At 46.0% G+C, this 25,090-nt stretch overlaps 2 protein-coding genes across 3 annotated transcripts in view; one reads left to right on the top strand and one right to left on the bottom strand.

Annotated features, from left to right (window-relative positions):
* The window catches only part of LOC100758590 (epoxide hydrolase 1), a 30,056-nt gene extending 26,873 nt beyond the window's left edge, over nt 1-3,183 (bottom strand). Inside the window, exon 1 of one of the 2 annotated variants that reach the window (XM_027418821.2) lies at nt 3,059-3,183. The gene's annotated coding sequence lies outside the window, so the exon portion shown is untranslated. The remainder of the gene's footprint in view (nt 1-3,058) is intronic. The other variant, XM_027418822.2, reaches the window with a different exon arrangement.
* Nucleotides 898-24,845, top strand: LOC100760423 (sphingolipid delta(4)-desaturase DES1). The gene is made up of 3 exons (XM_027418829.2): nt 898-1,287; nt 18,599-19,341; nt 23,398-24,845. Exons 2-3 carry the CDS (start codon nt 18,625-18,627, stop codon nt 23,530-23,532), a joined length of 852 nt encoding a protein of 283 aa, XP_027274630.1. The 5' UTR covers nt 898-1,287; nt 18,599-18,624; the 3' UTR covers nt 23,533-24,845.
* The last annotated feature ends 245 nt before the right edge of the window (nt 24,846-25,090 follow it).

Below are 25,090 nucleotides of genomic sequence, written 5' to 3'. Positions count from 1 at the left end.
GGTTGGGTTAGGATGGGGCTACTAGCATATACAAGAGGGAGGTTACTGCAGTTTTGACGAACCTTTTGAGGAGCTGTCACTCATGACAGGATGGGACTTGTCAGTGATACTATCTTTGAGTCACCCATGCTTATCAGTGATGCTATCTTGGAGTCACCCACGCTGCAGTAAAGAGTTCCTCAGTCATGCTCCTGCAAGGCCAGTCAACTCATTGGTTCATCAAGCTGTTCTGTGGAGTCATTTCTTTGATTTATCATTGGTGCCTATCTGAGATGGATGGACATTTGTTCATGTGTTTCCAGTAAAAGTCACACAACTACTGTCTTAAGTTAGTCATATTGTCTCTCTCTCCCTCTAAGTCTATATCAAACGATTTTTTTCTTAATAAACTCCAACTGTGCTTCAAACTGATTAATCCCTAAAATTCTTTTTTGCACCCTAGGTCAAGATCCTGGCTGCACTTGACTGGAGGTTTACAAGGCAAGTCTCAGGCTGCACAGCCACAGCGTTGAGCTGCGTGTGTCCCTGCTGAAGCTGCCAGCCCAACTCTCGAATTATCACTTCATATAATACTATAACCTAAGAAATAAAGGGGGATTTCCCCTTGTTTTAAAGAGAACTTAAAGTTCAGAGAGGATGTTTGCTCCCAATAATCTGACCAGTAAGTGACAAAGAGACACCCACACTCTGCCACTGCTCACCGGCCTCTCAAATGCCAAAGGCAGTGAAGATTCCTACTTCTTACTCAGTAACAAGGGTTCTTGTTTGTTGGTTGGCCAACTAGAGAATTTTCTGTAAAGCCTTTTTAGTAACACGGCTGGAACAACACTTCCCCCCTAAAGCAAGCTCCCAGGCCTGGGAAGAGTGCCCAGGGTGTGGCTTTGCAGTGGCTTGGCTCCATAGAAAATGGGAATGGCCAGCAAAGGGAAGGCAGGCATTGGGTCAGGAGTGAAGATGCCACTCCAGGCCTGTGACCATGGGAAGGAACATGCAGGCCACTCTGAGAGTGAAAGCACTTGCTCCCTAGAGAGAAAGCACAAACTGTGATTTCCCTCAGGAAAGTCAATAAATCCTGGCAGCAGGGCAAGTGCTCCTTTGACCCTGTTTGTGCAACAGATTATGTAATGAGGCTGGGGACCCAGGCTCCCCCCCTCCCTGGCTACCACCATGCAGGAGAAGGTTCTTGGCAGAGGTTGGCTCCCTCTTGGGGACTTTTTCCCTCTCTTATCAGCAGAGCTGGCTGGAGACACGGCCACATCACTAGCTTGGCCTGAAGACTACCTGCAGGTGAGCCCCGTGGGACTGACTGAGTAGTGGCCCTCTTGTCTCTAATCTTGTCCTTGACTTCTGTTGTCCCTCATTCTCTAGAACCAGGCTGTGTTCCCATGTTTTCAGGTCTCAGAACAAGAATTAAGAAATGGAATTTGGGTGGCTCTGTCCTTCAAATTCTTGAGCCTGGGCCAGAACACTAGGGGAAAAAAGAGTGTAGGCACCAGGTAGGTAGGGACTAGGCCTGGGCATGCTGGCACCTCTGTGGATGGGAGAAGGAATGTTGTTTACAGTGACAAGGGCTTCTGTGGATACCACTTGTGCACTAGTTGGGCACTAAGCGGAAAATGGGCACCCCAGGGGTCTGGTGGAGGTGCACACTTTCCCAACTTTCACTAAAAGTCCCCTACTCTCTTCACCACTTACATTTGTGGCAGCCAGTGTGCTTTAGGCACAGTCAGCCAAAAGGCAGGTGCAGCCACACAGGACAACATGAAGTAATACTGATGGTGCTAGGGGTCACATAGCTGACTTTCTGAGCAGGTAAGAGACTAGGGAAAAGTCTTGTTTTCTTGGTATCTGGGGTAGCAGAAGGCTTGGGGCACTCTCTCTGACACTGGTCACTCCTCTCAGACTGCAAATGAGGACATAAACTGCCCTCACTGGCATACACTCCTGCCTCGGGACCCTTAGTGCTCTTTCCTCAGCCTAATGCATCTGGATACAAAGTGGCTCCCTAACTCTTCAGGAGTTAAAATGGTGCCTCCATTCGGCATCCCTGTTCCCTTTTTAATGCTGTCTATTGTCTACAGCAAACATCATCTTCTGGTGCTATTTAAAATAAAACACTCGTTTCTTTTGTGGTGCTGGGTTGGAGTTTGCTTGTTGTCTGTCCAAAAGCACGTCCCATGAAAGCACATTCCCTGTTATCCCCAGGGCCCAGGGCAGTGTATGAACAGCCAGCCCTGGTCCCCAAGCACAGCCCTACCGGAGACACTTCTTCAGGGACCCAGGAAGCCATCACGTGGCCCTCCTCGTGTGGGTATTTGGGAATGGAAACTTTACTGACCACGCCCATGCTTTTTTTTTTTTTTCCTTAGTTTTCTGCTACGCCAAACCAGGCACAGCCAATGAAATGTTCCATTGGAGGAAGGAAGCCACTATCACACTAACAATGCTAGCCTCTGGGGCACTGCGGCTTTAAAAAACGATCACGACGAATTTAGAGGCAGAGAAGCAAGCAACCCCGCCCTCCCCAAAGTCTAACTCAAAAGTCCTGGCCAGCAGCGGCAGAAGGCTAGAAAGTCGCGCGGTCCTAGTCTAGGGCGAGCTGCACGCAGACACCCGGTGCCTCCACCTCCCGCCCAATCCCTCCAACCCAGCGCGGGCAAGGCGACCCCGGCTTTGGGCCGCCTGAAGTTTAAACCGCCGGAGGTGCGGAGTGCAGAAGTTAAGGAGTCACTGAGCGCCAGAGCCCTCCAGGGTTGGGGCAGGTGCCTGGGCAAGCCGCGAGCCGGAGCCGAAGGGACAAACCTGCACCTGTCGGGGAGGGAGCCAGAGGGCTAAGGAGCCACGCTGCCAGGCCTAACGCCCACCCCTTGCTTCCGAAGCTCACCGGGACTGCCCGGGGTCGGGGGGGGGGCGTCGGATGCAGGACAAGGAGGCATGACCGACAGACTGCACGACCCGGGTCAGCCTTAGGATAGGGGGAAGCGCATTTAACTGCAGGAGCCACACGCAGCCCTAGCAACTGTCAGGCTGGGGTGTCACCGCTGTCCCCGGAGCTTACGGTTAGGATCGCGCTCACGCTCCAGCGGCCGCAGGTGTGCAGTCCCTCTACTCCCCAACTCCTCTTGCTCGTTTGTCTGACTCGGAGCTGCGGAGCTGCGGGGACCCCAGCGGCCCGTTAGCCCCGCCCCCTCTAGCCCCACCTCTCTCTCGGCTCCACCCCCGAGTTGCCTAGGCGGCCTAGGCTTGCTGAGTATGGTAGCAAAGGTTTCACCTAGCCTGGCAGAGTCTGCAGCCTGTGGAATCTAAACACAAAAGCCCGTGCTGGCCTGGTATTACAGCCTTTCTCTCACCTTTCTAGCGAGTAGTTGTAATTATTTTATAAATGAATAGCTAAGTGAACAAAGTTTAAAAGCAAAACCAAGGTCTGGGGATAGGTGCTTGTCTCAGATGGACAAGGCCCTGGAGTTCATTCTGTGAACCACAAATAAAACACAAGTAAATAAAATAAAGAATGAAGTGTGGATATAAACACAAAGAACTCAAGTTTGTCTTTCAGCACATGCTGTGAGGTATGCAAGTCTGGAGGCTTGGACACCAAACAAAGGCCAGCACAGGGAGGAAGGAGACAGAAAGGCCAGCCGCAGTTCCTGGCACCCTTGGGGCTAACCTGCTCGCCATTAGTCAGCCTGCTCAGACCCTGTCCTTACCTTCGTGGCCCTCCTAAGACTAGCCAATAGCCTCCACGTGCTTCAGCCACCACACTGACAAGATGACCAGGTACACCACTGCAAGGGCCTAGCGGGGCCTGCTGGGGGGGTTCAAGCTTATTTCCCTGCACACATTTGAGGGTAGGGTTCTTAATTTTCACTCTCACCATTGTTCTCCAGCCTTCTGCGCTGCTCCTCATGTCTCAAGCCTTCTCCATCTTAATTGAGGGGCAGTTTCTCTCCAGTTCCTACCTCCCTGGAACCCTTGGATAGTATGTTATCAATCCTCTACACAAATATGGATTTCCTGCTTCAGCTCCACACCCCCCTACATACGGCACACCCTCGGGCACACCTGCCGTCCTCCTCCAAAGTCTGCCATCCAGGAAAGTTCCCCAGACTCCCTCTAAATTGCTCCTACAGGAGCGCTGTCTCTTGTCATTCACCAAAGCAGGACAGCAACCTAGAGCAAGAAGTCCAGGGAGGGGAATGGGACAAGAGACTCAAGAGAATGACCACAAGACAGGATTCTGATCAAGTGGCAAATTTTATTTTTTCCAGGCTAGCTTACATAGTCAATAGTATGGGGTAAAGGGGAGGGGGAGAAGAGCCAAGAGCCAGGTGTTAGTTCAAGCAGACTGTCAGAAAACTATAGAAAGAGGATGTTGGCAGGGTAAAAAGTTCATGGGTGGTGGGGAGAGGGAGGGTTACCTAGGTAAGTGGTGGGATGAGGGAGGGTTGCTTACATAAGTGGGCCTGTGGTTGGAACAAAGGATTGGCATCTGGGTCATGTTGTTCCTTTTGGGTGCTCATGCTTCTAGAAGCCATTATAATCAAAAGACAGTTCTATAACCCCGTGGCTTGCCAAGTTTGGCCTAAAGGTTCATGCCAAGCTGTATGGCTCCCAACATTGATTATTCCTAACACAGTAAGGATTGAAACCTTCTAACTAGCTGGGCGGTGGCTCACGCCTTAAATCCCAGCACTCGGGAGGCAGAGGCAGGCAGATCTCTGTGAGTTCGAGGCCAGCCTGGTCTATAGAGTGAGTTCCAGGACAGCCACGGCTACACAGAGAAACTCTGTCTTTAAAAACCAAAAAATAAAAGATCCAGCACTACTTGCAGGTGATGGATGTCCATCTTGTGAGCGTGCTAAACCCACTTATCGTAGTTAGAGTTCCTATTGCTGTGATAAAGCACCCTGACCAAAGACAGCTTGGAGAGGAAGGGCTTGGTTTCAGTTCATAACTCTCTGGTCACACTCCATGGCTGATGAATGTCAGGGTAGGAACTCAAGGCAAGAAACTGGAAGCAAGAATGGAAACAGGCTGCTGTCAATGGCTTGCTCGGCCTGTTTTCTTATACAGCCAAGAACCATGTGCTCAGAGGCGGCCCCACTCCTGGTGGGCTGCGTCCACCCCCATCAATTGCTGATTAATGAAATGCTCCACAGGCTAGCCTACAGGCCAGTCTTACAGAGGCATTTTCTCAGCTGTGGTTCCCTCTTTTCAGATAACTCTAGCTTGAGTCAATTTGACAAAAAACAAAACAAAACCCAGTCAGGACACCACTGAACCCGCAGTGTTGGACAGACTTAGGGACTGGGTGTGGCTCTGTAATAGGACACTTACTTGGCAAGAAGGCCCTAGATTGGCTCCTCAGCGTGGTAAAAATGAAGGAACAAAGAAGCAGAGCAAATGCTATGTGGGCTACATCTAAATAAAGCTACTGTTGAAAACAAAGAAGACCAAAGCAGAGCGCTAGCCTTACCCCTGCCCCCCTTGTCTGTTACCCATATGGTGCAAGAGGTTTCAAAGTTTCGTTTACCTGAAGGCAATCAATAAACAAAACATGGCAGACAGAGAGTTCATCAGAGCAAGGAGACATTGGGACAGTTTCTCTGTACTTTTGCTGGAAAACCACCGGGAAGCTCAGTGAGTGAAAGAACGGATACAGTGTCACAGCTAGCGTATATTGTATTTTAAAAAGGAAAGAAGGAAAGAAAGAAAAGGCTGTTTCTGGCATGTGCTTTAGAGGCCCAGGTGCCTCAGCCTGGATCTTAAACACCTTCCCTTCATGTGGTAGAGGCTTGGATACTCTGCAGGTGCTTTTGGGGTCAAGGAGACTGTGTGAGAGGTGGGGCCTAGTGACAGGTTGGCAGGTTCTGCCCCTGGAGGGAATCATGAGATCCCCAACCCCCTTCTACCCTCACCACCCCAATTCCTTGACTATGAGCTGTATAAATTTTTTCTCCAGAGTGTGCTCCTGCCATGATGAGTCACCACAGGCCCCAAGCAGGGCAGCAAATCAAAATCTGAGACCTCTAAAATTCCAAGTCAGAACAAACCTGGTTTCTTTGTAAGCTGAGTGAAAGGGAAGGCTGACTCACACACGGTCAGGTCCAGAAGAAGCTCAGGACAGAGGCCTCTCTGGTGTCTGTTAGCACACTGAAGAGCATGCTGGCCCTGGCTCCCTCAGAATCACAAGTTCCTGCTACACAGTCCCTACTGACATCCTGGCTCTTCTCAGCTGCTCTCACCCCACTCCCGACCCTACACTTCCAGCTCATGGGCTTCCCTCCGCAGGCTCTCATTCCCACATAACCCTGCTACAGCGGCCATATGCTCTCCTGGTCCCTTCTGTCTTCCCCACTTCCCTCTCTTCTCATGGCCAAGTCCAGTGTGCTGGCCATGTGTAGTCTGCTGTTTTCTCTCTCTAGTCTGATTCTCCCAGACGCCTCTGGCTGTGCCCTCCCTCACACCTACAATAAAAAGCTCCTGCTTAGCCATACCTTGGAGCAGTCATGTCATCAATTCATTTGTCTGGTGCCAAAATCCTCAGTTTACACACACATGCCTGATTTGAAAAAAAAAAAATGTGTGGGTGACAATTTGTATAAAAATCGAAGAAGCCCTCCTGAGTCTTCCCATTCCCAAAAGAAACCCAGGCCAGTATGACGTGGCGGTGATGGCTTGAATTCCAGATGCTTGGGACATTGGAGGGAGATCACAAGTTCGAGGCCAGCCTGAGTAAAATAAGAATCCATCTTTTAAAAAGGAAGAAAGAAAGAGAAGATAAAAAAGAAAGAAAGAAAAAAGATTTTGTATGTCAAAGTGTGCAATGTAAATCTAGTCACCAGACAGGTTAAGACATCCTGGAGCTGGGCGTGGTGGTATGCCTGCAACTGCAGCCTGTGGGAGGCGCAGGTCTCAGGATAGAGAGCTTGGGGCTAGCATGGGCTGTTTAGCCAACAGTAGCAGTTTACTTTTGGAGCCATCTCTCTGAACAAACACATTCTAAAAGCCACAAACCCCAGACACTAAGTCTGCTGTGCTGTTTCCATGGCAACACTTTCATCCAGCAACTAATGGAAGAGCCCATCACTCATAAAGTCCAATGAAGTATAAAATGCCATTTATATAGCCATGAAAATACTTCGTTTCTCAATTGCATAGTGGATGAAACAAGGTTTTATCCCATATTTTGTACATGGTAGTATTTCATAATAGACTGAGAACACTGATAAACACAGAATTCATAAATTTGCTCTTAAGCCAGACATTAAAAGATTGGCAAAAATGTAAAATAATGTCACTTTTCCTCCCTATAAGTTAATATAATAACCTTTGATGTGCCACTAATCAGAAAAGTGCCTTAGCCAGGTGTATGGAATACCTACAAGGGAATCTCTGTGCTCAGGAGGCAGAGGCAGGTGGATCTCTGAGTTCAAGGGCAGCCTGATCTACACAGTGAGTTCCAGAACAGCCAGAGCTACGTAGAAAGACCCTGTCTCAAAAAATACAAAAAAAAAAAAAAGAAAAAAGAAACAAAGAAAGAAAAGAAAAGAAGAGAAGAGAAAAGTGTCTTAGTGTTCTTAGTTTTAAACATTTAAAGGGACCCTGACTAGGTTGACGCTATGGGGTATAATATGCATTTCCTAGAACCCTAACTAAACATTAGACAAATGGAGCATAGTAAAACCTCTCCACTGGGCTGGAGAGATGTTTCAGAGGTTAAGAGCACTGACTGCTCTTCCAGAGGTCTTGAGTTCAATTCCCGGAAACCACATGGTGGCGCACAACCATCTGTAATGAGATCTGGTGCCCTCTGATATGGTGCCCTCTTCTGGCCTGCAGGTATGCATGCATGCAGAATATTGTATACATAATAAATAAGTAACTCTTTAAAAAGAAAACCTCTCCACCATCTTTGCTCATATCCTTTCCTTTTTAAAGAGATGGTCAAGATCAAGTTGGCCTCTGAGTTTCAATCCTCCTGCCTCCGTCTCCTGAGTACTGGGATTCCAGGCATGTGGCACTGCATGGCTTTCTGTACATTTTTATTAATGTGTGTTAATTCTGCATTACATGGGTTTCACTGTGAAATTTTAATCATATATAAAAGTACTTTGTTTATAATTGCCCCATTATCCATATCTATCTCCCCTTCCATTGGTCCCCTTCTTGGTCCCTAACAGTAACAGTAACAGTAACCTGATGGGGGGATGTCCCTCTGTGTATATGTTTCTCTTATTGGTTGGTGAATAAAACACTGATTGGCCAATAGAGGCAGGACGATAGGTGGCACTAGGAGATGAGGAGAATTCTGGGAAAGGTAGGCAGAGAGAGACCTCGAAGGGATGCCATTATAGCTGGAAAAGGAGTAACAAGTCCAGGCATTCTCCAGGTAAGCCAGACCACGTGGAAATAGATTAATAGAAATGGGTTAATAATTAAGACAGAGTTAGCCAATAAGAAGCCCTAGCCATCAGCCAATAGTTTTATAATAAATATAGCATTCGTGTGTTTATTTGGGGCTGTAGCTACTGTGGGACCTGGCGGGACAAGAAACGCCAGCAACAGTACTTGTTCATCTTAATTTGCTTAACATGATGGTCTCCCGTCTAATTTTTCTGCAAATGACACAATTTCCTTCTTGATGGTTAAACAATTCTTCCCACATCAGCTAAAAGAGAGCCACCTTCAGCTGGGGACCAGACCCCACATTTATTTTGGAAGTAACCCTGCAGTAGAAGTAGTCAAGGGAGAGAGTCTATTTCATGTGTGGCAGCGTGCCACTTGGCTGCTGTCATTTGGAAGAGACTCTGCCTACACATGCTCAGAGAGCGGCACCTCCATCTGGGAAGCCAGGCCTCGCATTCACTCTGTAGACAGATATACACACCGGCACTAGAAACAGCCAAGTGATGGCCTATTCGAGTTGTGGTGCTCCGCTCAACCACCACATAGGTCAAAGACTGGAGACGATCTTCCTACGCCAGCTCTAGAGTTACCAGAATGGAAGTTGGCTAGAGAGCTGGGACAGGTCTGAAGCAAAGATGTGACCGGGGCAAGCACTGGGAACTTTTCTATGTCATGGTCATGCACTTGGTTTCTCCCTTGTAGACCATGCTCTTGTCTTGTGCATGCTCTGTCCCTTACAAGCAGCCCTAGTGGGGAGGGATTTCCAGCCTTTCTTTCATGTGTTACTTGTCCTAGTTACTTTTCTCCTGTTGTGATAAAAAAACAAAAAAACAAAACCATGACCAAGACAATTTATAGAAGGAAGAGCTAATTTGGGGCTTACTGTGCCACAGGGAAAGGAGTCTACCATTATGGCATTGGAGGAGTGTGGCTGCAGGCAGTCACGGTGACTAGAGCTGGAAGCTAAGAACTGAGGGACTCCATCTTGAATTACAAACAGCAAGCAGAGAGAGTGAATTCAAAGTGGCAGGTGACTTTTGAAACCTCAAAGCCTGCCCCCTGTACCCTCCAGCCAGCTCCCAAATAACAACACGGAGACAACATAAAAGCTTGGCCTTATCTTAGGCTTCTTTTCTAACTAGCTGTTATAACTTAACCTATAACTCTATCGCGAGGCTCAGTTGCCTTTCCTCTGTCCCATGTGTCTGATTTGCTCCATTGGCATCCATTTGCTCCTGGGTGCCTCAACTATCTCCTCTTCCTCTCTGCCCAGGAGTCCTGTCTCTCTCTCTTGCCTAGCTATTGGCCATTCCATTATACCATTCGCAGCAATACATCTCCACACAGTGTATGCATGTTCTGCTGTTAGACCCCCGGAAAACTCAGGCCTCCGGGGTCTCAGCCCAGGACCTCGGTCACCCCAATCACAGGCAGAGTCGAAAGCTTGCTGCAAACTGCATGAGGCTTTATTGTAATTTAATGAGCTAACCCCATGTTAGCTCGGGTCTTTCACCCACCCGCCAAGGCGGATGGCTACAAAAGACAGCTCAAAGGGGCTGCATAGAGATCTTATAGGGCAGCATAAGGGGAGTGTCTAGGGGTACTCAAGGCTCAGGATTGGTGTGGCTCCAGGCTTGGAGGGCTTGCCCTGTGTTGATTGGCCAACTGGTTGTTATGGCCCATAGGCCCTCCCAGGGCGGTTGCTATGCTCTGTGTGTCATTGCTGTGCACCTGTCCATAAAGCACACCCAGAGTCGTAAAGCATAGCGCCACCAGCTAACTTCTGATTGGTTCCTTGTCATGAGGCAGGCATCTGACCTCTGGTGACCAAGGCAAGGTCAGAAAAGCACGTATTCAGCTGTTATGGCTGCCCAAAGGGGCAGGCATCTGACCTTAGTGACTAAGACAAGGTTAGACAAATACGTGTTCGGCTGTTATGGCTGCCGAAATGGGGAGCTGGTCCCTTCAATCGTCTACCACCGCCTTGTGGCATTGCTGCCATCAGGGATGGAGGAGGCGTGATAAAGTTGCTTAGAGCAGAGGTATTTCCCATTCTTCTCTTTCTTGGTGCCTGAGGAGGCTCGAAGGTGTTGGATTCCTTAGAGTTACAGATGGTTGTGAGTCATCATGTAGGCGCTGGGAATTGAACTGGGTCCTCTGCAGGAGCAGTCAGTGCTTTTAACCATCTCTCTAGCCCCAAGACAGATTTTATAAGAATGATTATGAAAAGGCCTGTGATCTCTGAAGGAGTAAGCAAGACCAAGAAAGCAGGAAGAAAATACCCAATGCAAATAAAAAAGAATGACATGAAGCCTTGGTAGTGAAAGACCTAGTAAGGGGCTGGGGAGATGGAGAGACTAACCCAAGTTCCCAGGGTGGGAGTGGGGGGTGAGAGTCACTCCTATGTTAAAGATTCTACAGGGCTGACTAACTAATTGTAGTTTCCATGATTGAGGAGGGATGGAGTGTTGCAGGTTCTGAGCCAAATTATTCTGGGTTACTGTAACCCTCTTGATAGTCATCCGTTGTCCCCATTTTTATTTAGCCTATTGCCTAACACGGCAATTACTAGGTCAAGTCTTTCTGGGATGTGCAAACATATCATTAGCTTCCACCAACCCAATGGCTAACTAAGAATGTTTTCAGATAGTACCTGAAGCCTACACCAGAGTGTTATACCCAGATCATGGAGTCCCCCAAAGATAGCCAGAGTCCGAATCAGTATACAAAAACAAACAGCCTTTATTCAAGCTCGAGCTTGGACCCTCTGTGTGCCTGATGCAGCTGTATGAGATTGGAGTCTTGAGATCAGGTGGGGTAGGTTTTTTGTTTTTTGTTTTTGTTTTTTTAAATCATGGCAGAGGTTGAGGTTGAGGATCCCTGATCGGTTGACATTTGTCTGGGAGTGTCTTGACGAAATGGGATAGGCATGTGCTGTGTGGGCTAAGGGACATCTGGTGATGTTTATAACTGCTGGAATGTTTACGATGTCAGGGACTTCCCCTAGATGCTGGCCAGTTCTTGGGTGTTGTCAGCTTGTGGTTTCTCCTGGAGCCGAGTGTTGTTTTATAATAAACTAAGATTTAGGTCTACCTTTCTGACTGGTTTCTATTCTGCCTGTTGTGACAGCTGTGTGGCCAAGCTGCCTTGGACTCCATATGTGTGGCTAAGCTGCCCTGGGCCCCATACAGAGATTTTTCTACTTCGCTGCCTACCTATGCTTCTACCAATGTACTATTAAAGTGTCTTTTTTTTTTTTTTACTTGCGTTTGTCAACAACCAAATCATGAGATCAGCTTAGACCAGCGGTTCTCAACCTTCCTAGTGCTGTGGCCCTTTAATATAGATCATCATGTTGTGGTGACCCCCCCAACCAAAAAAAACATTGCTACTTCATAACTGTAATTTTTATAGAGTGGTGTGTCAGTTCCTACAGCCATTGGTTGTTGCAAACTTGTATGCCTTAGGAATACTTTTGTAGCATTTATAAATGACAACCAGAAAGTCTGCATCTGATTCTTGTGTCACTTTTTTGTTCAGCCTCTCCATGAGCCAGCTTGATCCGTCGATGTATTGATAAGGGAGCTGGCTGTTGCAGCTCACGTTGGCCTTGACACAGTCCCATTTGTGTTTTTTTCTCTATCTTCAACCCTTCCAGAGCTTAAAGGACTAGTCCAGGCCATAGTCTTAACACCTCAGCGGCTGTGACTGGGCATGGCACAATGAGTCCTCTGCTGTGACTCCCCTGTCCTTGGAGCCTGGCTGCAGGCTCACCTTGGACTGTATGGGGAGCGCTGTTGAGTGAAGAACAGCTCATGACATGTGCTCTGTGTTCAGCCGTTACCCATGTCCACATGGGGACGTTTGGTTTCTTCAGCTGTTTTTCTTTTTAAATTGGGGGTGGGAGCAAGGCATGCATTCATGTGCACACCCACACACAGAAGGTCTGCTCCAGGCTCATGGGTTGCTTCTGTGGTCCATCTTTACGTTTTCTCTGGGAACTTAATGATGCATGGGTCAGCTTGTTGTTAAGGTGCTGCCGGCCTCCTCCTAGCTGCTGATTTTTTTTGTGTGTGTGCATTCTTAGCCTTGGCTTTCCCACACATCCCGTCCACCCTCAAAGGGGATAAGCTACAAGTTCTTGAAGCTCTTTCCCTTACTGCTTTGCCCGGGCTCAGGCCTGGCCTGGTGCCCAGTCTGTAAGTGTTGGAACTCTTACAGGAAGGCCCGTCCAAACCTGGAAGCACAGCCTGCTGAGCTGGAGGTGGGTCCGGACCAGGCTGGGCTGAAAACTGGGTGGTGTTCAGTGCCACCCTCACGTTGTTTACTCAGCCTGTGTAGGCACCAACAGACACAGGCAACAGCTTCGGGCCGACACCATCACCCTCACAGGGCTGCACCTAGAGTAGAGCCTGGGGCAGGTCTGAACAGAGCCATGCGGAACCACGGTTCACGGACAGATTTTGAGTGGGTCTACACTGATGGGCCACACAATGGTCGACGCCAGGAGATCTTGGGTAAGATTGTATGCTTGTCATTTAGGTCAGGGAGGCCTAAGGCCAGGCACTGCCAGCTGCTGATTCCCGTTCCCAACTCCTTATCGCCAAGGCTTGGTTGGGATCACCCAGAGAAGCACTCAGGAGGCTCAGGGCGCCCTCAGGAGGCTCAGGGCACACAGTATGGTACGGGATACAGGGTCTCCCTGTCTCTGCTGCAGCGGCCTTTTTCTTTAGGAGGAACAGGCTGGTCCCCTGACTCTCCTTGCCTCTGCTGGCCTTCGCGTTACGGGTCCCTTTGGCCAGACTATCTCCAGCAAGATCCTCCAACTCCTCCTGAGCCCATGGCTAGGTTGCGATTCAGTGCCTCCTCAAATGCCTCCAGAAGGGCAAAGCCAGGCAGCAGGCATTTGAAGCTTGCATGATGCTGAGGGCCCCGCTGTTGGAGCCACACTCACGTGGCCCTAAACAAGAGACAGTAGTAACAGGGAAAGAGAACCCTAGCCTGTGACTCTAGGACAGTTAGAGAGGACAGGCCCTGGCGTACTTACATCTTCCCTCGAGACAGAATCGAAGGCATTTTTTTTAATCCTTTTGAGGTTTGGGATTAAAGAGACTGGAATATGGGTGACTAGCCAAACAGAGAGGATGACTGGCTTGTTCTGGTGGTCTCCTCGATGTTCTTTTGGGCTTTAAAGCCAGACCAACCAGGTCTTCCAGCTCTAGGTATACTGAGCACTTCTGTGTCCACAGGGAAGTCTCTCCTCTCTCCCAGGCTGCTCTTCATGACCAACAGGCTTTTGAGTTGGGTTCTTTACGACACTGCCTAACTCATCCTCATGCCAGTGTTTTGACTTTTCTGCCCTTTAAAAGATGCAGTGAGAATGAAGGGGATAGATGCTCGGAGGAGGATGCTCGCCTGGGTTAGACTGCCTGCGAAGAGCATGCTCTTAACCTGTTCTCTGTTGAAAATCAAAGACACTAATGGGAGGGGCTTTGAATGTGAGGAGCCCCTCCCTCCAGTGCTGGGACCAAACCCAGGGTTCACACAGCAGCTCCACCCTGTGGCACACCCCGGCCCCTGGAGCTCTCTCTTACACAAAATAGTTCTCTTTCTCTTGATGTTCCTCTGTCCTAAGACAAGGCCCTAATTTTTATGAGTATCTCAAGTTAGAAACCTCTTTTTTTCATGAATGACTCAGTAGATTCCACTGAAATCAAAGTTAATAGCTCAATTACTGATAGGGAGGGAAACTTGAAGTTGCTTATCAAGGATAGCCCATTAGAAGAAGTTGGGTTAGCAGGTAAGATGGCAACCACCTTTAATCCTAGCTTCCAGTAGGCAGAGCCAGGTGGTCTTTGTGAGGTCCAGGCCAGGTGGTTTACACAGAATCCTAGGAGACTTTGGGGGCAGGGAGACTAGATTCTTGCATGTTCTCTCTCTCTCATTTTGCAAATCACTTACGATAAGAGATGGCATGGTGTAATTTTATGTCTGCTTATCTACATATTGCATAATAATAATAATTCAATATCCACCCTTATGAAAACTGGCTCTCAAACACTGGAATTCATGTTCTCATCAATAGTCAAAAACTAAAGAAATGGAAAGTTGTAATTGATGCTTGTCCCAACATGGAGTCTCCCTCCAATCTTCGAATTGAACCATCCCACCTGAAAAGCAGAAAGGGCTTTACACTGCTCATGAGTAGTATTCCATTTTCCAAGCTTCTCAGTGTCCATTTCTGGAGGCAGAGACAGATGGCCTTAGGCAAGAAAACATGATATTTGCTTAAATTACATTGACATGTCAGAATATCTTTGAAACTTCTGTCAAGTTTCTTCATAGGAGGAGACAGAGAGCATAAACTTTTGTTTGTTTTTTTGAGACAAGGTTTCTGTCTGTTCTGGCTGTTCTGGAATTCACTTTGTAGACCAGGCCACCCTTGAATTCACAAAGATTCACCTCACTCTGTCTCTTAAGTACTTTAATTAAAGGTGTGCACCACCACCACCGCCAGGCCCATAGATGCTGTTTTTACAGCTGACATCCATACACTTTAAATCTACAGTTAGAGTTAGTGTTAAAAGTCCACCTTGTGCTTTACAAACAATCCCCCTGTGGGTATACACGGACAAGGGGGTGGAGAGAAACTCCACCCAGCTCTATTCCGATGGGCTTCTACTCCTGGGACACACTTCAGCTCAAAGAGTATGTTGGGGTACAAGGGCCAAAGAGGGGGTGCTGTGCTTCCCACTGCTGCCTCTTTGAGCCCACACCTCGGAGGACAAGGGCTTCAGCACTTCACCCTGCTGGAGCTGACAGGGCCACAGACCCTTGCCCCTGCAGAGCTAGCCTCAACAGTGCCCACCTCCCTCCAGGAACACCAGTTGCACTGTGGGAGAAGCTACACTGTGAGCATCTCGTCCCCCTGCTGTCTACAGCACACTGCTTGAACCATTAGCGTGTCCCCACTGTCATAACACCCTGGAGGACAGTGGCTCTTGCTGACTCTGCATAGCATACATTGTGCCAAAGCCATCACTCACAGCCACAGATGGAATACGGAGACTATAATGGAAATAAACTTGTACAGCAAACTGACACCTGAAGGCACGTCTTCAAGGGAAAACCACTCACTTCCTAAGAATTCCATAAAATGGCAGAGATATCTGATCTACCAGACGCATCCCAAAATCCCAAATGTACAAAATTGGTGTGAAATATGTAACATGATGCCCAAAAGGAGCAAAGTGACTTCTTAGCAGCAGAAGCCCTGAGAATTGCTGTGAGTGAAATGCTTGGCAAAGAGCTGATGAGAATGGGCTGGGGCTGTAGCCCAGGGGCTGAGTGTTTGTACAGCCTATGTGAGGCACAGCCGACGTCATACTGGATGGGGAGAGAACTGAAAGTATTTCCTCCGCATTCTGGAACAGGGGTAGTCAGGACAGAAAGGGGTTTATTCCAGGATTCAGAAGACAAGCAGACAGATCTAACTGAGCAACGTGAAATGATCCAGTCTAAAAGAGAAACCGCTCACACAATGGAGATCATAGCACTTGGGATCCCACGACTTTAATCCCAGGATCTGAGAAGCATAAAGGAGAAGAAAAGGGTCTCATGAGAGAATTTGTCTCCAGCCATGTTGAGGAAAGCCAGCAGTCAGGGATTAGAGTCTGAGGCTTGGTGGGGACAGGATGGCCGTTTCAGCTGGGTAGAGGGAAGAGCTAGTGGCTTGGCTGCTTTGCTTCTCTGATCTTCAGCTTGAAGCTTGAACCCCAGTATCAGTGTCTAGGTCTTTTATTTTTCATGCTACAGCCACAGTCTGGAGCTGGAGTCCCAGGGAAGTCCTAGAGAGCTGCTGCCCGTCTGCCTGCACTGGGATCCTGAAGAAGCAGGGTCTAACACCAGCAAACAAATGCCTCGGGAATAAGGTGGATGAGCTACCAGTGAGAGTGAGGACAAGCAGGCAAAAAAGCAAAAGCTTCCTTCTTCCTGTCCTTTTATGTGGACTGCCACCACAAAGTTTGGCCCGGATTTAGGATGGATCTTCTACCTTAAATAATCCAAGCAAGAAAAAGGCATCACAGGTGTTCCCAGCTGCTTGGGTTTTAGTTAATTCCAGAGGTAGTCAACTGACTACCAATTTAGCCATCACATATGTGGTTTTGGAGAAATACCTATGCAGACATTTTGCAGTTTTCCTATTTTATTATCACTTGTTTGTGCAAGCTTTTAAAGTTCATTACACATTCTACATAAAGTTCCCTTATCAAGTAGATAACGTCCAAATGTGATTTTCCATGTTTGGAATAGTCTTCATTTTTTCAATGGCATCATTTGCAGTGGAAAAGATTTTAATGCAATCCAATTTCTTGTTTTCTTTAATCCAATACCTTTAAGTAGGACACAACAAATCACAGAGGACAGGAAGACCTTTGAGTTTTGTGATTCTATCATTAGGTCTTTGGCATAGTTTTAATTAATAGTTGTGCATGCTTAAAGGAAGGTATCCCACATGTTGATAACATGTTGTCCTAAAACCATTTCATGAAAAGTCTCATTCTGTTACGCAGGCACTCTTGATCTATTTTTGTAGTTTTTAACTATTACTACTTTTTGAAAATTCATTACAGATGACTTGGAATGAGTTGATTTGTTCATGAGAACCATGAAGATAACTTTCACGTTGTAGAACACCTTAAAATGTACCTATCCTTTGTCAGATGTGTTAATGATGTAAAGATTCCAGGGCTCTGCCAAAGTATAGTTAGAACACATCATTGAAAAGATGCGGACTATTCAGCTGGGCGTTGGTGGTGCACGCCTTTAATCCCAGCACTCAGGATGCAGAGGCAGGCAGATCTCTGTGAGTTCAAGGCCAGCCTTGTCTACACTGTGAGTTCCTGGGACAGCCAGAGGTACATTGTGATACCCTGTTGGGCAGGTGAGGAACAAGAAGAAAAGATATGGACATTCCAGATTTTTAGTAAGTTCTCAAGTTATTATGTTACAGTATATTAGAACTTGCCATCAAAATATTGTCTCCGGGTAGCATGCAAATATTTGGGTATGCTTTTAATAACGGGAATATTATGATTTTGAGAAAAATGTAATTAATGTGTTAACTTCACTATAATTTCTTATGTGTATGTGTGAGAGATCTACGTGTACATGGTATATGTGTATGGTGTATGTACACATGTGTGTGGGTTCACAGCACCTATGTGCACAGAGTCCATCATTGATTGTCCTGCTCTGTCACTCTGCATATGATTCCTTTGAGACAGGGTCTCTCACTGAACATGGAGCTCGGCTGGCGGCCAGCAAGCCCTAGGATCCTCCTGTTCCATTGTACCAGTGTTAGCCTTACAGGCAGGGTCAGTGTTAGCCTTACAGGCAGGGTTAGTGTTAGTGTTAGTGTTAGTGTTACAGGAAGAGTTAGTGTTAGTGTTAGTGTTACAGGCAGGGTTAGTGTTAGTGTTACAGGCAGGGTTAGTGTTAGTGTTAGTGTTAGTGTTAGTGTTAGTGTTACAGGCAGGGTTAGTGTTAGTGTTAGTGTTAGTGTTAGTGTTAGTGTTACAGGAAGGGTTAGTGTTAGTGTTAGTGTTAGTGTTACAGGCAGGGTTAGTGTTAGTGTTACAGGCAGGGTTAGTGTTAGTGTTACAGGAAGGGTTAGTGTTAGTGTTAGTGTTAATGTTAGTGTTAGTGTTACAGGAAGGGTTAGTGTTAGTGTTAGTGTTAGTGTTACAGGCAGGGTTAGTGTTAGTGTTACAGGCAGAGTTAGTGTTAGTGTTAGTGTTAGTGTTGGTGTTAGTGTTACAGGCAGGGTCAGTGTTAGCCTTACAGGCAGGGTAAGTGTTAGCCTTACAGGCAGAGTGTTAGTGTTAGTGTTAGTGTTAGTTACAGGAAGGGTTAGTGTTAGTGTTACAAGCAGGATTAGTGTTAGTGTTAGTGTTACAGGCAGGGTCAGTGTTAGCCTTACAGGCAGGGTAAGGCGTATGCCTGTAGCTTTGCCTCAGTACTGGAAATTGAAGAGGGTCCTCATGCTTACACAGCAAGTGATCTTACCCAGTGAGCCATCTCCCCAACTCCTTCAAGTATAATTTCTTCAGTGTGTTCACTTAAACGGAATTGATTATAATTACATAATCTCCAATTATGATTCTTACTACATTTTCTTTCCTTACAGCAAAGTATCCAGAGATCAAATCCTTGATGAAACCTGACCCCAACCTGATCTGGATCATATCTATGATGTTTCTTGCTCAGCTAGTTTCATTCTACTTAGTCCAAGACTTGGAGTGGAAGTGGGTCCTATTTTGGTCTTATGTCTTTGGTAGCACCATTAACAACTCAATAACGACATCGATCCATGAGATTTCCCACAATTTCCCCTTTGGCAACCGCAGGGCGCTGTGGAACCGCTGGTTTGGAATATTTGCTAACCTCCCTTTGGGAGTTCCATTTTCGGTTTCTTATAAGAGATACCACAGAGATCATCATCGGTACCTCGGAGTTGGTGGCCTTGACGTAGATATTCCTACTGATTTTGAGGGCTGGTTCTTCTGCACTACTTTCAGGAAATTTGTCTGGATTACTTTTCAGCCTCTCTTTGTGATTTTACGACCTTTAGTTATCAACCCGAAACCAATTACTTCTCTGGAAATCATCAATACTGTGACACAGATCATTTTTGACATTATAGTTTACTATGTTTTTGGAGTTAAATCTCTAGTCTACATGTTGGCAGCCTCCTTGCTTGGCCTGGGTTTGCACCCAATTGCTGGGCATTTTATATCCGAACATTACATGTTCTTAAAGGGACATGAAACATACTCATATTATGGGCCTCTGAATTTACTGACCTTCAATTTGGGCTACCATAATGAACACCATGACTTCCCTAACATTCCTGGAAAAAACCTACCTCTGGTAAGTGAAAGATTTGGTAAATATTTTCATTTCTAATAGCTGTATACTCCAAACTAGTCTTCATTGGATCATTTTCAAAGGAAGCTCTAGTTATCAACCAAAGTTTCTCATTAAAATAAAAATCAAAGTATAATATACATCTAATACCCAGTGGGTTAGTTTTTACTAATGGTACTCTTGTAAATCCTTGAAGTCAGTGGTTACATTTAAGGTCCAGAAGTATTGGGAGAGGTGTAAAGTCTGTTATCCAGTAAATAACTGTTTTAGTGTCTCAGTGTCTGTTTTATTGCTGCAAAGAGACACCATTGCCAAGGCAACTTATAAATTAGGGGCTGGCTTTACAGTTTCAGAGGATTAGCCCATGATCATCATGACAGGGAGCATGGCAGTAGGCTGGCATGGTGCTAATGAGACTGGAGCAGGCATGCATGGGTTTTTGAAACCTCAAAGCCCACCCCAGTGACACTCCTCCTCCAACAAGGCCGCACCTCCCAGTCCTTCCTATGGGGGCCACTTTCCTTCAAGGGGCACAACTCAGAATTAGGCCACAAATCCTCCTGTGAAGTGAGCAGCGATCTCGGGGGGGGGGGGGGGGAGCTTTTGTCCCTGTCACACCGATCTGCTTTGCTAAAAGGGGTGGGCTGGTTCACAAAATGCTACGACTACTTTGTGAAATTTCAGTACAGAAATACTTGGAGCAAGTTGGTTTGTCCATTAGAACCATGAAATCCTGCATAAGTGCTCTGAAAAACGGGTAGACATCATTTTGCGATGCTATATAAGTCCCTGGCATGGACCATCATTTGTTCCCTTGCACAGATTTGTATAATGTGTTGTAGTAAAAGTGTTTCCTGGCTTACAGAGTGACCTTTTGCAAACACATATTGAGGAATGAAATACCAATGTTAAGTTTTCTGGAACTCATGCACGAGATCTGCAATTTAATGTCAATAACTTCATCAAGGGGAACAAAGAGTGTGGGTTTGTTTTGTGCAGAACATTACAGAGGGTAACTGTCACAGGTCACACCTTCAACCTCATGATGGGCACATGAGGACCACTGTGTTCAGCAGTGATGGGTGCATGAGGACCACTGTGTTCAGCAGTGATGGGTGCATGAGGACCACTGTGTTCAGCAGGGTTACATTTTTAAGGATAAAGTGTCTGAGGAAAGCAGCACCTCTTGTGTGAGCACAACCTGGAACACATGGAATGTGATGCCGGCCCCCAGTTCCTTGGTGTCAGTCTGCCCTGAATATCTAGTGTGGCTTTGGTTGACCTCTGCTGTGTGTGTGTGTGTGTGTGTGTGTGTGTGTGTGTGTGTGTGTCTGCGTATATGCATGTTTTGTGTTCAGGGAGACCAGAGAGGGGGTTAGAGCTCCTGGAACTGGAGTTACAGGCAGTTGTGAGCTGCCGTGGGTGCTGGGAACTGAACTCGGGTCCTCTATAAGAATGAAGGTGCTCATAATTGCTGAGCCTTCTCTCTAGCCCGGGGTTTTTATTATTTTTAAGTGGGTCTGCCTTAGAGTCTAAGTCACTAGTTCAAAGGATAATGTTAGTTCAAACATAAACCCCATAGAAAGGTTATGTAACTTTCTGTAGACATTCTAAAACTGAAAACTTAGCTCAGGTTGGACATCTTGACTTAAGGCCCATGTTAACCCCTTAAGATCCACAGCTCTCTCTCTTCCTGCCGTCTTCTTTTACTGAGATAATCTTACAAACATCCCTAGGTTTCGCTAGTCCAGCATTTCCCGAACATTCTATGATACATATCAAGGAACATCATGTTTGTTTCTTGAAAACTTGCTGGTATTTTACGCGGTTGATTATAATATTTACATTTTTATACCTATTAAATGATTACTGGGAATGCAATAATAAAATGGGCATTTTGTTTGGTCGTTTGCTTTTTTGTGGTACTAGAGATGAAACCATGGCATAATGCTTGCTAGGCAAACACGTTATCACTGAGCTACACCTCCAATGCTTTTGTTTAATAGCTATATTTAAACACAGCTCATACACAGTGCTAGGCATAATGCCACATACTTTTAGTCCCAGCACTTGGGAGGCAGAGGCAGGTAGATCTCCAAATTCAAGGCTAGCCTGGTCTCCAGAGCTAGTTCCAGGACAACCAGTGCTACACAGAGAATCCTTTGTAGGAAGACACCGTAACCACGCCTCCTAAGGGCTGGCTACAGGTGTGCCTGACCACGCCTGTAGTCAGGGTGTGGTCAAGGTGATGCCAGGGTGAAGCGCTAAAGGTTTAAAGGGACAGGGAACACACATGGTGGCTCTTTTCCTGCTGCTTTGGCTTGCTCTGCTTCCTGTCGGTTGGCATTTACCAATTAAAGATATCCTGACCATTTCGGGCTTTGTATTAGTAATTAATCGTGATAATCCTTGTCTTGAAAAACCAAAATACACTGGGCGTTGGTGGCACACGCCTTTAATCCCAGCACTCGGGAGGCAGAGGCAGGCAGATCTCTGTGAGTTCAAGGCCAGCTTGGTCTCCAGAGTGAGTGCCAGGATAGGCTCCAAAGCTACACAGAGAAACCCTGTCTCGAAAAACCAAAAAAAAAAAAAAAATTACATCTATATCTATCTATATATACACACATGTGTGTTTATGTATGTTTGTGTGTGTATAATCCACACACAAAATAGCCATTTGAAGTAGGTTTTAGAGTATTTATACAGTATGCAGCTATCCCATTAATCAATTGCAAAACATGTCCATTACAAAAGTATTTTAAAATTCAAACTTTTAAACTATTTAAAAACTTAGTTTTAGTGAGATTTTCAGTTCACACAACTTTTTTTTTTTTTTTTTTTTTTTGGTTTTTCGAGACAGGGTTTCTCTGTGCATTGGAGGCTGTCCTGGAACTAGCTCTTGTAGACCAGGCTGGTCTCGAACTCACAGAGATCCACCTGCCTCTGCCTCCTGAGTGCCGGGATTAAAGGCGTGCGCCACCAACGCCCGGCTCAGTTCACACAACTCTTAAAAAATATTTACATTTTCCTCTGTGTGTGTGTGTGTGTGTGTGTGTGTGTGTGTGTGCCTGCATGGAAGTCAGAGGACATTTGTAAAGAGTTGGTTCTCTCCTTCTACCATGTGAATTCTTGAAGTAGTAATCTAATTAATCTTTATCAATAAAAATTTGGGAGTCAGATATTGGGGTAAGAACCTGAGATATCAGAGAACAGGGAGTAGCCACCAGTTTTCTTTTCCTATCTCTTCCATTCCTTAGTCCAAAAGGGTCAAGATCCTCCGTATCCCCACCCCCACCACTTCCTGTCTCCTCTGTCTACAGTCCTTCAAACCTCTATGCTCAGCTAGTGGCTAGCTCTGCCCTCTGACTCCAAGCAAGTTTTATTTGTCAGAACACAATCAAAATATCACAAAACAGATTCTGGGAATTGGATTCAGAGCTTTAGGATTGACAGCAGGTGCCTTTAACTGCTGAGCGATCTCATAGCCCACCAGTAAGCTTGCATTTCTCAATTACTTACAACTTCATAAAACATATAGATGTTATAAATACAGCATACCTGCATTACAACAATAGACATCCAAGTATTATGTTGGCATTTTAATAATAATATGGCTGAACACATTCCCTAGAATTTATAATCCGGATATAATGTTGAAAATGTATTCATTTCCATCTTATGTCCCTTAAATGTTTATAATTTATCATCTTTTATGTCATCCTGGTTGCTATTATACTTTTGTCTGAATGAATGTCTTAAATGCTTATCCAGGCTCTGACTGGCTCTGTTGTTTTACAAATTTGGAACTCCAGTGTCATTGTATTCTAGCTGCTAAGCTAAACTGATTGCTTTGTCATAAGTCCGGGGCAGATTCCGAGACTGTTTATGTGTGTGTAGTCTGTAGTCTTATTCATGAAGAACTTCAGGAGTTTGAAGGACCATGAGCAAAGGTGTTGCCCTTTGCCTGAGTTGGCATTTTAGCCCTCTGTCTGTGTCAGACACTCACCTGTTCTCTTGAGGTCTCAGTAACACTCACTGTTCACCTTACTGTGTTTCCAGGTGAGGAAAATAGCAGCTGAATATTACGATAAACTCCCCCAACACACCTCCTGGATCAAACTACTGTATGATTTTATGACGGATGACACACTGAGTCCCTATACACGGGTGAAGAGGCTTCAGAAAGGGAAATAGCTTTTGGAGAAGCACTCTCAGTCAAGGCAAATTCTGCAAAGATTTTAAATAGCTGACAATGTGCATTTTTTTCTTGTTAAAATTAAGGTGAGTGATGCTCAGAAGCTGCCCCGAAAGAATTTCATCTCCATAATATCAAGAAGCTGCCACGCTTCCTGTCAGTCTCACTCTGTCCCAGAGCTCAGCTGTATGCTTGTCCATAGCCATCCCTGAGAGAGTGTTCACCCTTGTCTGCCATTTTGCAAGCATATTGTAAAACTGTCCATTTCTACTATATGGTTTTTGTCACAAATTTTTACCTTTAAAATAGCTAGTACCCTAAGGAATTAATCATAATGCATCAGTATCTACTGCTTTTTTTTTTTTTTTTGTATTCTTTTCTTTATTTCATATGGTTACCTGGGTACCAGAGGAAACAGTTTAAATTTTCCTTTCAAAAGAGATTTTTTTTTGAGTACTTTCTTTAGTTCTTGTGGAGGGGAAGTGACTGATCCACTGGCCTGGAGTTCTGACTCTCTGTGTGGGATGCCACATGCAGGTTGCAGTTGTTTGAAAGAAAGTGGCCCCCAAAGACAGCAATACTATTAGGAGGTATGGCGTTGTTGGAGGAAGAGAGTTAGTTGTTCAGGATGGGCTTTGAAGTCTTTTTCTCAAGTTTCACTCAGTGTGACAGTCATTCAACTTCCTGATGCCTTTTGGTCAAGATGTAGCCAGCATGGCGTCTGCATTCACCCGGCTGTGTTCCCTCTCACGATGATAAAGGACTGAACCTCTGAAACTGTAAGCATTTCGTTTTCTGTAGAAGAGTTGCTGTGGTCATGGTGTCCTAAACTAACGCGAGTTTCAGTGCCTGAGGACGCAGGAGACTCCTCCCTTATTGCTGTGTGGACACCATATCCATGCAGCGGCTAAAAGCGCTGGCTGTTCTTCCAGAGGACCCAGGTTCCATTCCCGGTAGCCACATGGCGCCTCACAACAGGGTATCTTCTGCCCTCTTGTGGCCTCCACGGACACTGCATCACATGGTACATAGACACATAGGCAACACACCTAAATAATACACACAAAATAATAAAGAAATTTCATAAAGAAGATAACAGAATCAAGTCACATCACTAGTTCATACATATAGACCCCAAAGAGGTTTTCCTGAGTCCTACCAGTTGATAAACAGATCCCATGGGCTGCTATCCAAATTCCCAACAGGTCTTCCTGGAGAAACTGCTGGCAAATGTTTTGCAGAAATACAAAGGGACTAAAAGACACCAAGAATATATGACCAATTCATTTTCATAAGTTAACATGCTGGTCCTCTGAGGAAAGAAGTAAATGTCAAGTCTTTTAAAAATTTTTTAAAAAGATTTATTTACTTATTGTGTATATTATGTTCTGCCCCCATGTATCCCTGCAGGCCAAAAGAGGGCGCCAGATCTCATTACAGATGGTTGTGAGCCACCATGTGGTTGCTGGGAAATGAACTCAGGACTTCTAGAACAGCCAGTGCTCTTAACCACTGAGCCATCTCTCCAACGGACTGTCTTTTAAACTTTTTAATCAT

The sequence above is a fragment of the Cricetulus griseus genome, chromosome 5, assembly GCF_003668045.3.
Source record: "Cricetulus griseus strain 17A/GY chromosome 5, alternate assembly CriGri-PICRH-1.0, whole genome shotgun sequence".
NCBI lineage: Eukaryota > Metazoa > Chordata > Mammalia > Rodentia > Cricetidae > Cricetulus > Cricetulus griseus.
Note: the sequence above shows the minus strand (reverse complement) of the source record. Positions and strands in the feature narration are given on the sequence as shown.